Consider the following 13504-nt stretch of genomic DNA (forward strand, 5'->3'; position numbering starts at 1 on the left):
GTGGCGACGGGCTCGAAGCACGCCGGCGTTTACGCCAGCGATGCCGAGGCGGAAAAGGACATGATCAATGCGGGCCTGCGGTCCGGCGACCTGTGCTACCCAGTGCTGTACTGCCCCGAGTACCACGAGGAGGTGTACAAAAGCCCTTGCGCCGACATGCGCAACACTGCGAACTCGCCATCCAGCGCCGGCTCGAGCTGCGGCGGGGACTTTGTCGAGCAGCACCTGAGCGAGCGCTTCAGGGGCCCCTTTGTGCACGTTGATATGGCCTACCCCAGCTCCAACACGGCCGGCGCCACCGGCTACGGTGTTACTCTCGTGTTCGAGTTTCTGCGCCAGCACTAGCAATGGCTGAAATCGCGGCGTTGCAGGATCGAAGAGGCGCGACACACACACACACACACACACAAGCAAGCAAGCTGGTTTTCGTGCAGAGGGAGGTGGGTTGTAGGATGTACCCGCTACTCTAACTTGGCCCGGCGCGCGCGTGTCGCACCCCGCCACTGGTGTTTCTCTGGGTTCACTTCTCTCACTTTTACTTTTTCCTTTGTGTCCCTTTGTACGCTTCAGCATGCGTAGGGCCACCCGTGCGCCGGCAGCTCGCCGGCACAGTGCTCATCCGCTAAGCAGGCCGGTTGGGGGCGCTGTCTGGAGCACTTTTTCGTGTGTTTTCCCCTTCCTTGAGTGTTTTTTTTTGTGTCTTTTTTTTCATTCTTGTGTATGCTCTTTCTAGTTAATGTTTGTTCTGAAAAAGAAAGCGTCGTTTTTGGCCAATCAAGCGAGCCGTAGACCCACGCCCGGGCATTGTGGCCGATGCACGTTGGCTGTCGCTTCTCTGTGTTCCGACCCGCTCATCGACGTTTTACCGTGTACGGTTATTTGCACGGTAGCCTTCCTCTCTTGCCTTCACGCAGGTGTCGGGCGGATGGCCACGGACAAGCAACAGCGCAGCGTGCTGAGGAAGTGAGGGAGGGAGAGGGAGGAGGAGACAGAGGCGTTGGAGAGCGGTGCGGCTTGCTTGATTGTGTGCGCCAAGCCGTGAAGAGCAGAGGAGGAGTATTCGAGGCAAGAGCAAAGAGAAAAGCCGGCGAGGCGACGTGTTCTTTTCCTTCTCTTTCTGAAGGGATTCGGCTCGTGTTGCTGTCTTGCACACAGACGCACACACACAGAGAAGCATAGACGTATACATATATATATATATATATCTCCCCGTCTAGACGCGCACATCTTTTTTGTGTTTTTTTCTTTTCTGTATGCGTGTGCGTTTGCTTCCCCTTCCTTTTGTTTTGTGTGTTTTTCTCTTTAGTGGTGTCTTGAGCGATTATCGAAACAAGCAAGGATGAAGGAGAGGGAGAGCGAGAGGCGCACATGGTTAGCTGCTAAGGAAACGGGACTGGGTCTGTTGGCGGCCGGCCCTTACCCCTGCTCCGTTCTTCGCAGCGCAGGCCTCATTGGTGTGTACACGCACGGCGCATACATACAGACGCCAACGTGCAGCGACAAGCACCATTACTGTCTCGGGGCGCCTTGAAATGCGCGTCGCATGTGTGCGTGTGTGTGCCTTGCGGGAGAGGCAGAGGAGGGCAAAACGAAAGAGCGTTGCTCTGTGCCGAGTTGCACAGCGCGAAGGAAGGAAAGTGTGTGTGACGTGTGGGCATGGGTGTCTCTGAGGGACTCGGGGACAGCTGATGAATACGATGTGGAGAGGTGCAACGGAAGGGCAACAGCAGTAACAGAGAGTTTCGCCTCCCTCACAGCCCCCCTCCTGCCCTGCGCCGCTCCACGCTTCTTGCGCTCTCGTTTTTTTTTTGTCGCTGCCCTTCACCTCTCTCCCTTTTCCTTCCGTCTTGCCCCCTGTCCTTTACGCCGATCATTTTCGCGGAAGCGCGTTCGCGTCCGCCCGCGCAGCGAGGCCTCGACAAGAGCAAGGTACTGTCACACGCACGCATGATCAAAATTGCACTCCTCTCTCGCCTGCGCTGTTCTTTCTTCGGCGTGCCCCTTCTCCAGCTTTCCATCCACCAATCAGCGGGACCGACGCACGCGCACACGCACACGCATAAAAGGACGCACCTATAGAAAGGTAAACGGCGAGGCGCTGCCGCCGTTCGGCTCTGCTCTTTTTTGTTCGTTCCTTTCCAACAGTTTCGCTGCCTCGTGTGTGTGTGGGGGGGGCGTGGCGTACTACTTCGCTGCTGCCATAGAAGGACAGGAAGGGCACTTGAAAACGCCGACGCTGGGCGGCATCCGTCCCATCATCACAGGCATATACACTCACACACGCACATCGCATATTTGCATACACCCAGCTCCGTGCGCACGTGCGCTGTCGCTTCCCACCTCACGAGAGGCACGGCAGTAAACACAGGAGAGAGACCGCGCGGTCTTAAGCGTGGGCGTTGCCGGGTAGCCATCCTTTTTTTCGGCTTGCCACTTTACTCAGCCTGGGGTTCAGAGGGGGCCTTCCTCACCTCTACAATTACCGTGAGCTGGTCTCTCACGTTGTCACGTTGTCACATAGCCGCGCGCCGTGTTTTCCTTCAGCAGACGGTGGTGTTGCTCTGGTGTCGGTCATACGCACTAGATGGGCGACGAGCAGATCACGGAGAAGCAAGGGCGCTCCAGCGTAATAGATGGCGCTGCAGGGCCGCCGCCATCTCCACCACAACGGCAAGCGACAGGGCGGGAAACGGGTAACCACATTGCACATGTTTTTCGTGCTCTCCAGCAGCTGCAACCGCTCGGGTCGGGGCTATCGGCATCCTCTTCACAGCCCACCAACTCTTCAGCGTTCGAGAATGGCGCCGCTGCGTGGATGTGCAGTCACCTGGACCTTCTTTGGGAGTCGATTGCGTCATCGGCTACGGAAACGCCATCAGCACACGTCAACGCTGCTGCTGCTTCCATGGCCACGCACCCACGCACGCGGCTTGTTCTTCAGCTTCTCGCCTTGGAAGCTCTTCGGCGAGAGCAGCGGCGAGGCGTTTTTCCGCTGAGTTCTCCGCCGCGCTCCTCTGTGTCGACCACCGCATCCCTTCTGGAAGCGACTAGCGGGGCGGCGACCTCCGCTGCTGCTGTTGCTGCGCTGGCTGCTTGCCGCTCTCTATGCCGTGGGCCCTCTTGCCACCGTGACACCCACTTTGAGGTGGGCGGTTTGCCTGTTGTGTATCACTGGCTATGGCAGCGTGCTGCGGCGCTTCCGTCCGGGCTGGCCGTGGCCGAATCTCCATATGGCGATCTCAGTGCTCTCATGATGGAGTGGGCGGCGCTGGCGCTGCCGGCGTGGCTGGAGAGCTCAGAAGAAGTGCGATGGCGATACGAGCGTGATGAGGTGCTGCGCCTTGTGCATGAGAGTACCACCGCAGCGGCAGCGTGTGGTTTTGCCAACGCGGAAAAGGGAGCACGAGAAGCGGAAGAAACGGCTGCGACAGTGCCGGGTCTGGTGCAGCAATCAGACGCTAGTGCAGCTGACACTGTCGCCGCGAACAGTGTTCGCAGCCTCATCCGCAACCAAGCCGTATTCATGCCGCGGGTGAAGGACGTCAACGATGAAGGTGTGTCGGAGCCATCATTGGCTGCCGTACCCAGACCGCTATCGACGTCCGCTGCGCATGGTGCAGCTTCTTCCCCACCTCGACGAGTGCTGCAGCTCGTTGTTGCGGCGGCAGCGAACCTCGCTACCGCGCAGCAGGCCGATCTCACCATCGCCAAAACCACTGCTGTCGTCCCGTTGCCCAGCCCAGCCGCGGAGAGCGAAGAGGCGCTGGCGAAGAAAACTGGAAGGGAGCCGACGACTGTATCGGGCACCGTCGCAGCCTTTCGGATGACACCACCGCTGCAGTCCCAGGCTGGTGACACGCCGGCGATGAGCTTAGCAAACGCCGCTGGTAGTGGCGATGGCGACGTGGTACTCAAGAAGAGACTGGCTATACAACTGCCCCGCACCACCGGCGGCATAGCTGTCCCTCGAGAGGCAGCTACGGCTGCCACAACCATCGCCGCGGAGCCTTCATGTAACACTGCCGTCGACGACGTGGTGGCGAGAGTAGCTACGAGGCCGCTAATGCTACTCAGCGACGAGGGCTTCACGGATGACGATGGCGAAGCGCGAGGGTCGATGGCCGAGGCGAACGACAGCGCTCAGGATGGCAGTGCACTTGCTTCACCAGCCCCAGAGGCAACGGAGAACACCGCCGCGTGCATGAGGTCGCGCCTGCGTCGCTGGCGACGTATCGCTCCTGTTGTTTTGGATGCCCCTCCAGGCAGTGAGGCAGCCCAGGACGTGTGCACTGTGCTGGAGGCGCTGGGCTTTGCGGCGGCTGGCGAGGATGACTGTGCCGACAAGACTCTTACGGAGCTGGCACCGTCTTGTTGCTCAGCGCAGGCGCCTGGGGAGCTGCTGAAGGGGCCGAAGGCGCCCACCTCACGCCGTTTCAGCGAGGGTGCAGCACGTGCACGGATGCCTCTGTGTCCTCTCGGGCGTCTACCTCCTCTCCTCGCGGCGCATGCGTGGCTGTCGAACCCATCGCTTCGATCATCATGGCTCGCCCACATTATTGCAGTTCCGTCTCCAGAATGCTCGCTCACTGCCGTCGTCGCCGGCAGCGAAGCGTGCCTCAAGGACGGAGGGACGGCACTGGTGTCTTCGAGAGACGCTCAGGCCACTCCGCTGCCCGTGCCCGCGTCGTCGCCTTCATCCTCGGCGCACTGCAGCGGCGACGCGCCTCCTCGCCCGCAGCTGCACGCAGCATCTCCTGCGCTGTCCTGCATCGCGTTGGCGGACCATCGCGTGTTTGCGATGCTCGATGAGCTGCTGTGGTGCGCGCATCCATCTGCAAGCGCTTTTCTGCTTAGTTTCGAGGAGAACTTGCACAGGTACTTGTGCTATCCGTTGGCTGGGGTGTGCGCAGCGGCACCTGCAGCAGCGACGGCGACGAAGTCGGGGTTCTGCAAGTCGCTTTCTCACCCTGAACAAGGGGCGCGTATTGCTGGCAGTCATGGCACCTCTGCTCCTCGCCCTCTCGCAGTGTCCGCCTGGAAGGCATACCTGGAGCTACGGTATGGAAAGGCACACCTGCGGCAGCCGAAACACCTGCATCCTCCTCCGTTGAGGACGGTGACTTCCACTAAGGCAGCGATTTCGAAGAGTGACACCCGTCAGAACGCCGAGCCCAGCGCTACTGCCGCTGCTGCTGCCGCCCCTTTAACAGCAGGCGGTCCGCACTGCACCAAAAAGCGGGAGGCAGGGGGGCGCACTGCAGAGGATGAGGCGGCCACACGACCCGCGATGTCGTCCGTCGCTGCGTCTGCTGCTGTGGCGGCGCGCACACCACTCCTGCCGTTCGTTGCAGCAGCCTTTGCCGCGTCGTCCTCAGCGACGGCGAGTACCGCCACCTACGCCGCAGTCATGGACGTGGCGGCGATGGTGTTCCTGGCGGAGCTGCGCCGTGTTGGTGCCATCGCCATGACGGAGAAGGCAAGGGGCGCCGTGCAGGTCCTACAGGCGTGCCACGCGGGTCGCGGTGCGGGGCCGCTGCGGCAATCGACACAGCAACGCGGTGGAGAAAGCGGTGGCAGTGCGGAATCAGGCGTGTGCGTGGAATCGACCGCCGACGCAGAGGGCGTGCGGCAGTTTTCTTCTGACGCTGTCGACGCTTATTGTTTCAAGGCCGTGCAAGGCGGGGGTGGCATATCGGTCTCCTCGCTGCAGGCCCTCTTGGAGGGCACCGTTGAGCGTGACACATCACTGTGCAGGTATGTTTGCAGGTGGTTTGCGCCGCTGTCACCGCTGCCTGTCGCCACCATGGCGAGCCACGTGCAAGAATCGAAGAGGGATGCACGGGACGAAAAGCGCTCGCTGGTGACGTTGGCTGCGCACCTGTGGTTGGCGCTCGTGACGGTGCTCAGTCTTGGTGAGAGTGCAACGGCCCAGTACGTACGCGGCGTCCTGATGCCGCCAGCTAGTTTGCCAGTTACGCCTTGCTCTCCTTCTCTCACATCGGTTGCAGCTGTAGGGGCAGCGGCAGAGACAGAGGCGGTCGGCGTGCCCTCGTGGATGGCGAGGACGTCGCTGGCGCCGTTCACGATGCCAACACTGTTTCGAAGCACGCTGGAGGATCTATATCAGGAGGAGAGCGCAGCAACCGCCGCTGCTGTGGCCGTGGCCGGCAAAAACCACAACCCGCCATGCCGACCGTCTTCACTGCCGCTGTGCGCGCCGGGCTTTCTGCGAGATGAAGAGGACCCGGCGAGTAGGGCGACAACCAGCTGCCGAGCGGCGCCCGCTTCTGTGGCAACAGCGACGCTAAAAGGGTGTGCGCCCGTGACCCTAGCGACCCAGGACACACTTGTGCTGAGCGCGGCAGTGGCGCTGCGGCACCCTCGCGTGATACTCCGGCAACTTCACTTTCTGTGGCAGCTGAGCGACTGCGAGAACCGAGACGGGCATGCGACTAAGGCCGACGACGGCTCGCACCACTCAGCGACGCTCGGCTCCCCGTCACCTGCCTTGCCCGATACCGGAAGGACAGCAGCAAGCACCAGGAGAGCCGCCGGGGCAGCGGACCCCCGCGCTACTGCGAAGGGCACCAGCGACCCTACAGCGTTCTCTTTCAAGCAGGAGTTCGCCACTCGAGTTGCCAGTCTCGTGGAGTGCGTGCAGATGGCCTCTCTGGCTGGGCTGCCGCCACCACTCGCCGCATCACTGATGCCGTCCAGACCATCGTCTAGCGCAGTTCCGGCGGAGGCTTCCGGTGGTGCGCTGAGCGGAGGTGCGTCTGCCTCTTCGATGCGGCAATGGTCGACAGGGCCAAGCACTTCGGCAGTACATGTGTCGGCTGCCGTCGCATCGTCACAGCAGCAGTGCGGCGCAGCAGCTCTGCCACCTCCTGTGCCTCCCCCAAACGCCGACTCCGCCAGAGCGGTCACCGCTCATGCGACATCGATTCGCCTGCGCCTGCAACTCTCGTCCAAGACGTCGCCCTCCAGCGCCGTCACAGCTGGCGTAGGCGCATTCAAGGCTCCAACCACCGACGGTGTGAAGCGGTCGCGCGAGATGGACGAGGTGGATGTGGGCTGCACGGAGCCTGCTGTGCTGTCGAACTCGGAAAACGTTGCGACGAGGAGCTCGCGGCCGGCAAAGCTGCATCGCATGGACGGCGTCGCGACGCACGCTCTGCAACTCAAATCGGATAGCTGGGCACGAGCACCGCCGCCGCCGCCGCCGCCACTGGAGGGCCTGGCGGAGTTGCACGTTCGCTGGGCAGACGAGGTATACGAAAAGGGCGGTTCCGTGAGGCTTTCGCTCACACCTTTGGCAGCCACTTCTTCGGGGGCGGCGAGCGACGCTGAGGCCGCGACGTCGAGGTCAGCGCTTCTCCTCACTATGGTGGCTGACACCCTCTGGGATGTACTCCAGCACATACACGCACAGGCACTGGGAGTAGCCGTAGGCAGCGCTCATGTGCCTCGCGGCGATGACCCGATTCCAAACGATCCTTCAGCTGCGACATCTGCTTCGCCCTCATTCCTCCTCAGGGATGCCGAGGCGACGCCAGGAGGTGTACCTGTGCGTCGTACGCTGCTGCGGCTGCGGGTGAGCCCCGCCTACCGCGCCCTGCAGCGCCTGTGGCAGGCCATCAACCCCCCAACCGTCTCCGAGCGTAGCGTGGCTGTCTCCTCGGAAGCTGGTACCCTCCCCCCTACTGGTGGCGCCGCAGCGGGCCACCCACGGCTGGACGTGGTTCTCCCCGCCACTGCTTCTCGGCTGGCAACAGCGGTCGACCTGCGCGTCTACACTTCTCTGACAGCGTCGCTGCGTGGCGTTGTGTGCATTGTGCTCGGATACGCGGTGCATGGGTGCTTGCAGGCCGTCTGGCGCAACTGGTGTGCGCTGTGCAAAATGCACGGAGACTCCGCGACGACAGCGGGCTGCGCTACGGCGCCATCTGGTTCAGCGCAACAGCCGTCGCGCACGCCTTTTCCACCTTCTCATGGGTCGTACGCGTGGCTCACGGGGCAGCTCCACGCACTTCTAGATGAGGTCCTTCAACCTCTTAATCGTATTCTAAAGGTGTCTCTGTCGGAAGTGGACGACATCGAGCCTGTCGGCGACCGAGGCGCGCCCGACGTCGTGAGGTGCGACGGACACGTTCTGGCAGAACCACTTTCCTCATTGCTCAGACAGCCTGGCGCTACGCACGTGGAGGCACTCGCGACGGCAGCTTGGCTGACCTACAAGCCCCTTGGGCTCGTGCTTCTGCCGGGTCACATCCGCCGGCTTGACGCCGCCATGCCTCGCTGCCTGCGCGGCGACTGCGCAGCGATGAGTGGGGGCCTTCACCGCCTAGATGCGTATGAGGCGTGGGCGCAAGTGAAAGCGGCGCTTCAGCAAGCCGGCGTGCAGGCGTGAGCTGCGCACCCTCCACCCCCAGTGCCAACGTTGTTTCTCCTGCTTTCGTTGGATACTCCTGCGGCGTTGAAGACGCATGCAGGCGGCAACAAGACGAAGAGAAAAGGTGAGCTGCTGCGGAGGAGACGCAGACAGACAGAGATGCACATGCCCCAGTGCCCCGAATAGCGGCGGATGTAGCCGCGCACGTGACACGGACCTGTGGAGGAGTCGCGGAAAAGAAGTGTGGGGATGCAGCAGACGCGTAAGGAAAGGGGCCATGCCGTGAATGCTTTTTTTTTTCGTTCCTTTGCCTTGGTTCAAAGCAGAATGAACGCGGTGTGTCTGTGTGTGTGCGCCCTCCTCCCCGGCACTCCCCCCTTCCCTGTCCTTTCTCCTTGACCCCGTGCCACTGAGCTCATGCACGGCCACTGGAATAGCAGCAGTTCCCACCAACAAGTGGGAGAGAAGGAAAACCAAAACGAAAAGCACCCACAACTCTAGCTGCCTCCTCGCAGTGTGTGTGTGTGTGCAACAGATGCTCTTGCCTGGTGCCGACACCGCTTACTTGTTTGCTCGGCGTTTTTCTTTTTGTGCTTTGCAACGATGCTTGCCGTCGCGGGTCTCGGTGCCGCTGGACAAGGTCCGCGCGTGCTGGTGTGGGAGGGTGAAGCCGCCAACGAAGATGGCTCTCTTGCCGATGTCTCGCCCTCTGTGCCCTGCCATCCTTCTCTCGCTTTCTCTCTTTTCCTTTGTTTTGCGCTTCCCGATTGTTCGTTACCCCTGCACCACAACGTCCACATCGGTATATATATATATATATGTTTGCACAGGCGTCGAAGAAGGAGAGCGGGGCGGATAGCGGGCGTGTGCCGTGTGCCTGCTTTCGGCTCCCGCTCTTCTTCAAGTGTGGTGTTGGCGGCTGGTGTTCCTCATGTTATTCCTCTCCACTCTTCACAGCTACTGCACATGGTGAAGACTCTGCAGCATCATCGCGGACGTGCGCTTAATGTCGAGAGGTCGAGAGAGAGCGTGAGAGTTGTAGGAGTTTGTTGTCTTTGTATCCATGCCTGCTCTCTTACAACATATTTTTCTCGGCTTCAGCGGTCGTTGAGAGTGCCGACGCTTGCCCGAACGATGTGCGGGGGTACTCATGGCATGTATCGCTGTCTGGGTAGGTGTATGTGCCTACTCGGTTGTGGCCAGTGTAGGTGTCGCCCACTCGTCTCATCTGCTGATCTTTTTTTTTGTTTCTTCGTTGTGCCCATGGACGTTGCGTTCCTCTTCGTCTTTACTCTCCCCCGGGCCCATTCCCTCGCTGCATCTCTCTCTCCCCTTGCATCGCGTGCTCCGCCCCCTTCCCCCAAAAGAAAAACGCAAGGCACAGACAGACGGACAAAGACACGAAAGAGAGGGGACGGCGTGCGCGTGTGTCCGTCACTTGCTACAATGCCACACCGCTACCAAGTGGGGGCGAGCGCATCCGCGCGTGCGTATCTCTCCATCACTTTCTCTCTCACTTGCGTTTCGCCTCGTGACGGCAGCTGACATGTGCGAGCGCCTCTTCCCTTTTGCGTTTTTCTCATGTTACTTCCTCTTCGAGCCCAACCCCCTTTTTTCCCACCTGCGCTAACTCACATAACACACCCACACACACGTAAAAGCCAAAACGCACGCAAGACTCTCTCTGCCCTCCCCACGGCGCCCACCCTCCTCCTAAGCTTTTTTTTGTGTGCAAAACGATAAGGACAAACTATTTCGCGACTCCTCCGCTCGCGGCCCCTCCCCCCTCCCCCCCGCCCCGCTCAGGCTCCTCTGCCCACAGCTTCCGTGACCAAGGCCATAGCGGACGATCACGGCGCCAGCACAGCGGACTGTCTCTTTATAACAACACATGGTATATATATATATGTACATATAGAACAAGCAGCGCCTTTACGTGTGCGAGGCGAGCATACCCCTTTCTCTGCCTCACACGGCATCCCCGCCTCTGCTCCCCCCTTCCATCTCTCCGCTTCGCACCGACACGATTGCCCACAGACGAAAATGACTGATCATCCGGGTAAGGAGCTGCACCTGCAGGTGCTGGCGCGCGGCCCCCAGAGGCACATCAGCGATCTGCACCGCTTCGCGCTGCTTCTCGTCGGCTCTTTCGGCACTATCTGCGGCTCCTTCGGCTACGCCTTCACCCTGGTTTTGCCAAGGATGCAGGAGCGCTACAACCTCTCGCAGCGCGACTTGGCCTCCGTGACGACTGTCGGCCTCGTCTTCGGATTCTTCATGCTCCCCTTCGGCACTCTGTACGACTACCTTGGGCCGCTGCCGGTAGCGATCTTGTCCATGATTTCGTACCCGCTCGGTGCCATCCTGACGGCGCTGTGCTTCGAGGGCGTGATCGAGGGTAACACTCTGCGGCTTTGCGTCTTCAATTCTTTCCAGAGCGTGGGCATGTCCTTGACGGATATTGTGTGCTGTATGACGGTGCTGTCGTACTTCCCATCGAACCGCGGCCCCGTGATTGCGCTGCTGAAGACGTTCCCCGGCCTCGGCTCTGCGATTGTTGGCTCCTTCTTCGCCGGATTCTTTAACGAGCAGGTCTCGCAGTACTTGTATTTCCTGGCTGTCTTCGCCTTTCTCACGAACACAACCTGCGCCCTCGTGATGCGGCTGCCCCCCTACCACCTGACTGGGTACCAGGAAAGCCATCTGAGCGAGGAGGAGAAGGAGCGCCGCCTGGCGACAAAGACACAGTACCTGAAGCAGCTGCCGCCGATGTGGCGCTTCATCTTCGGCTTTGTTATACTCGTCATCTTCATCATCTACCTGCCGACGACGTCCGCGCTTGCGGCGTACTTGAACTTGGGCAGGCCTCACAAACTTGGGTTCGCGATTGGGACGACTGTGCTGACGGTGCTGTACATGCTGATTGCCGTTCCGCTGCCCTCATGCCTGACGCGGCAGTTCGCGCGCCGTAAGAGCGAGAACGTGAGCAACGACAACGTTACGTACGACCGCCGGACGAACGGTCGCCGCTCGTCGGACAATGAGCCGTTCCGCGCTGATGCGGAAGTTTACGCAGAGAAGAGTACCGTGGCGATGGTCGAGGAGGCTGTCGAGAGCGATGCGCAGCAGGCAGCTCGCGTGCCCGTGGAGACGGATGTGGACTACGTCGCACCGCAGTACCAGGGCACGTTCCTGCAGAACCTGTGCACACTGGAGCTGTGGGCTCTGTGGTGGACGCTGCTATGCGTCTTTGGCGCCGAGTTCGTGATCATCTACAACGCAACGTTCATCTTGGGTGCGCTGCAGGGCAGCATGCCTGCGCCGTCTCTTACTGCTCTGCTGACGGTACTGAATGGCGTGGGCAGCGCTGTGGGCCGGCTGCTGATGTCTTTCTTCGAGGTCTGGTCGCAGAAGCGCAAGGCTGAGGACCGCGTGCCGATCACGATTGCGCTGTTCTTCCCCACTTCCACCATCATCACTAGCATCGTGCTGTTCCTCGTGCTGCCTGCTGCAGCGCTCCCGCTGCCGTACGTGATTGCCGCGCTCGGTAACGGCTTCTGCGCCGCCTCTCAAATTTTGGTGGCCCGCACAATCTTCGCGAAGGACCCCGCGAAGCACTACCACTTCTGCTTCAGTGCTACCATGGCTGCTAGTGTGCTGCTGAACCGTTTCCTGTACGGCGAGTGGTACACAGCGCAGGCTGAGAAGCAGGGCAGCAAGCGCTGCTTCGGTAGGCACTGCGTAATGATGCCGCTGTTAGTGATGCTCAGCCTGGCCGCCAGCGCCTTCATCACGGACGTGATAGTGCATCTCCGCTACCGCTCGTTCAGCCGGCGTGTCCTGATGGAGCGGGCGCGTCTGCGCGGCGAGGTTGCCGACCCCGAGAAGGCGAGGCCTGCGGAGACTGAGGAGGTGGTGGATGATCTGGATGTGATCCGTGATTCCAAGGGCTGCCCCCGCGGCGTGTAGAGGATAGGGGGCATTGAGGGGGCTTTGCAGGACACTTCGACGCAGGGGCCTGCACACACGCGTATGCGTACTCACAGGCGAGTGCTTCTCGCGCTCCAAGACGCTTGCCCAGCACACTCTCCCCTCTCCCTTTCCCCTTGTGCGTCCCTCAACTCTGCTGAGCGTCTGTTCATCGTGCATACGGCCGGCAAAGGCCCCCCTCGTCTTCTCTGTTTTACTGTTTTTTTTTTTTTGTTGGTTTCTTCAGGTTTGTGTGCCTTTTTGCTCATGCCTGTGTGCCCCGTGGAGTTGCGCCTTGTCGTTGATACTTTTGTGTTCCCGCTTCTCCCTCTTTCTTTCGCTTGTTCACGCTCTGCTGCGTGCGTGTGCGTGGGTGATGGCGCTCCCTTCTTCCGTTTCTTGACCAGTATGATTATCATATCTATATCTATGTATATCCACATACATAGATATACAGATATATCTATATATCCATATATCTATATGGATATATAGATAGTGGCATCCCTTGTTTGTCCCGCACGACTGTTTCATGGCCTTTCCTCGCCTTTTTGGATTTGTCTGTGTTCTCCTTTCCATTCTGTTATTATTATTATTTTTTTTTTCGTTTTCTCGCCCTTGTATGTCTGTCTGTGCATGTGTGCGTGCGTGTGCCCCGCGTTTCTATGGTGGTGGTGCATGCATGCTTTTCTTTGTTGTGTTTTGGATGTCACGGTGACATCATCTGCACACGCACGCGAACAGCGATAGATGTGAGTAGATGAACGCTAGCTCGCTTGCTAGTATCGTCGCATAGGGCCGCCCGCCCTCGTTGCCGGTGAGGGCGCGCTCCGTTTTCTATGCTTTGCTGTTTTGCCTTGTGCTCTTTCCCTTTTGGTGCGCAGTCGTCGGCGCGTGTCTCTGACGCGATTCTTTCGGGAAAATGAACGATGGAAGACGTGTAGAGGCGCACGCATACACATGTATGTATACATATTATGCTTGTATATCTATGTGTGTGCGTGCGCGCGAAAGGAAAACAGCAACCAGCATCACTCCATCAAGTGAGAGTAGGAAGATACGACCCAGAAGATGCGTGACGCTGCGTTGGCTCGATTACCATTATTTATTTTTTTCTCAGACATTCATGTTTGTTGTGCCAAA

The 13504-nt window shown here is 59.9% G+C and overlaps 2 protein-coding genes across 2 annotated transcripts; both read left to right on the forward strand.

Moving 5' to 3' along the window:
• Nucleotides 1-2815: 2815 nt before the first annotated feature.
• Nucleotides 2816-8410, forward strand: LDBPK_110650 (hypothetical protein, unknown function; the record flags this gene model as incomplete). Its single annotated transcript, XM_003858993.1, has 1 exon — nucleotides 2816-8410. One exon carries the CDS (start codon nucleotides 2816-2818, stop codon nucleotides 8408-8410), a length of 5595 nt encoding a protein of 1864 aa, XP_003859041.1.
• A 2025-nt stretch (nucleotides 8411-10435) lies between these two features.
• Nucleotides 10436-12361, forward strand: LDBPK_110660 (hypothetical protein, conserved; the record flags this gene model as incomplete). Its single annotated transcript, XM_003858994.1, has 1 exon — nucleotides 10436-12361. The coding sequence occupies one exon, from the start codon at nucleotides 10436-10438 to the stop codon at nucleotides 12359-12361; it is 1926 nt and encodes a 641-aa protein (XP_003859042.1).
• Between the last annotated feature and the right edge of the window lie 1143 nt (nucleotides 12362-13504).

Source organism: Leishmania donovani, chromosome 11 (assembly GCF_000227135.1).
Source record: "Leishmania donovani BPK282A1 complete genome, chromosome 11".
Lineage (NCBI taxonomy): Eukaryota > Euglenozoa > Kinetoplastea > Trypanosomatida > Trypanosomatidae > Leishmania > Leishmania donovani.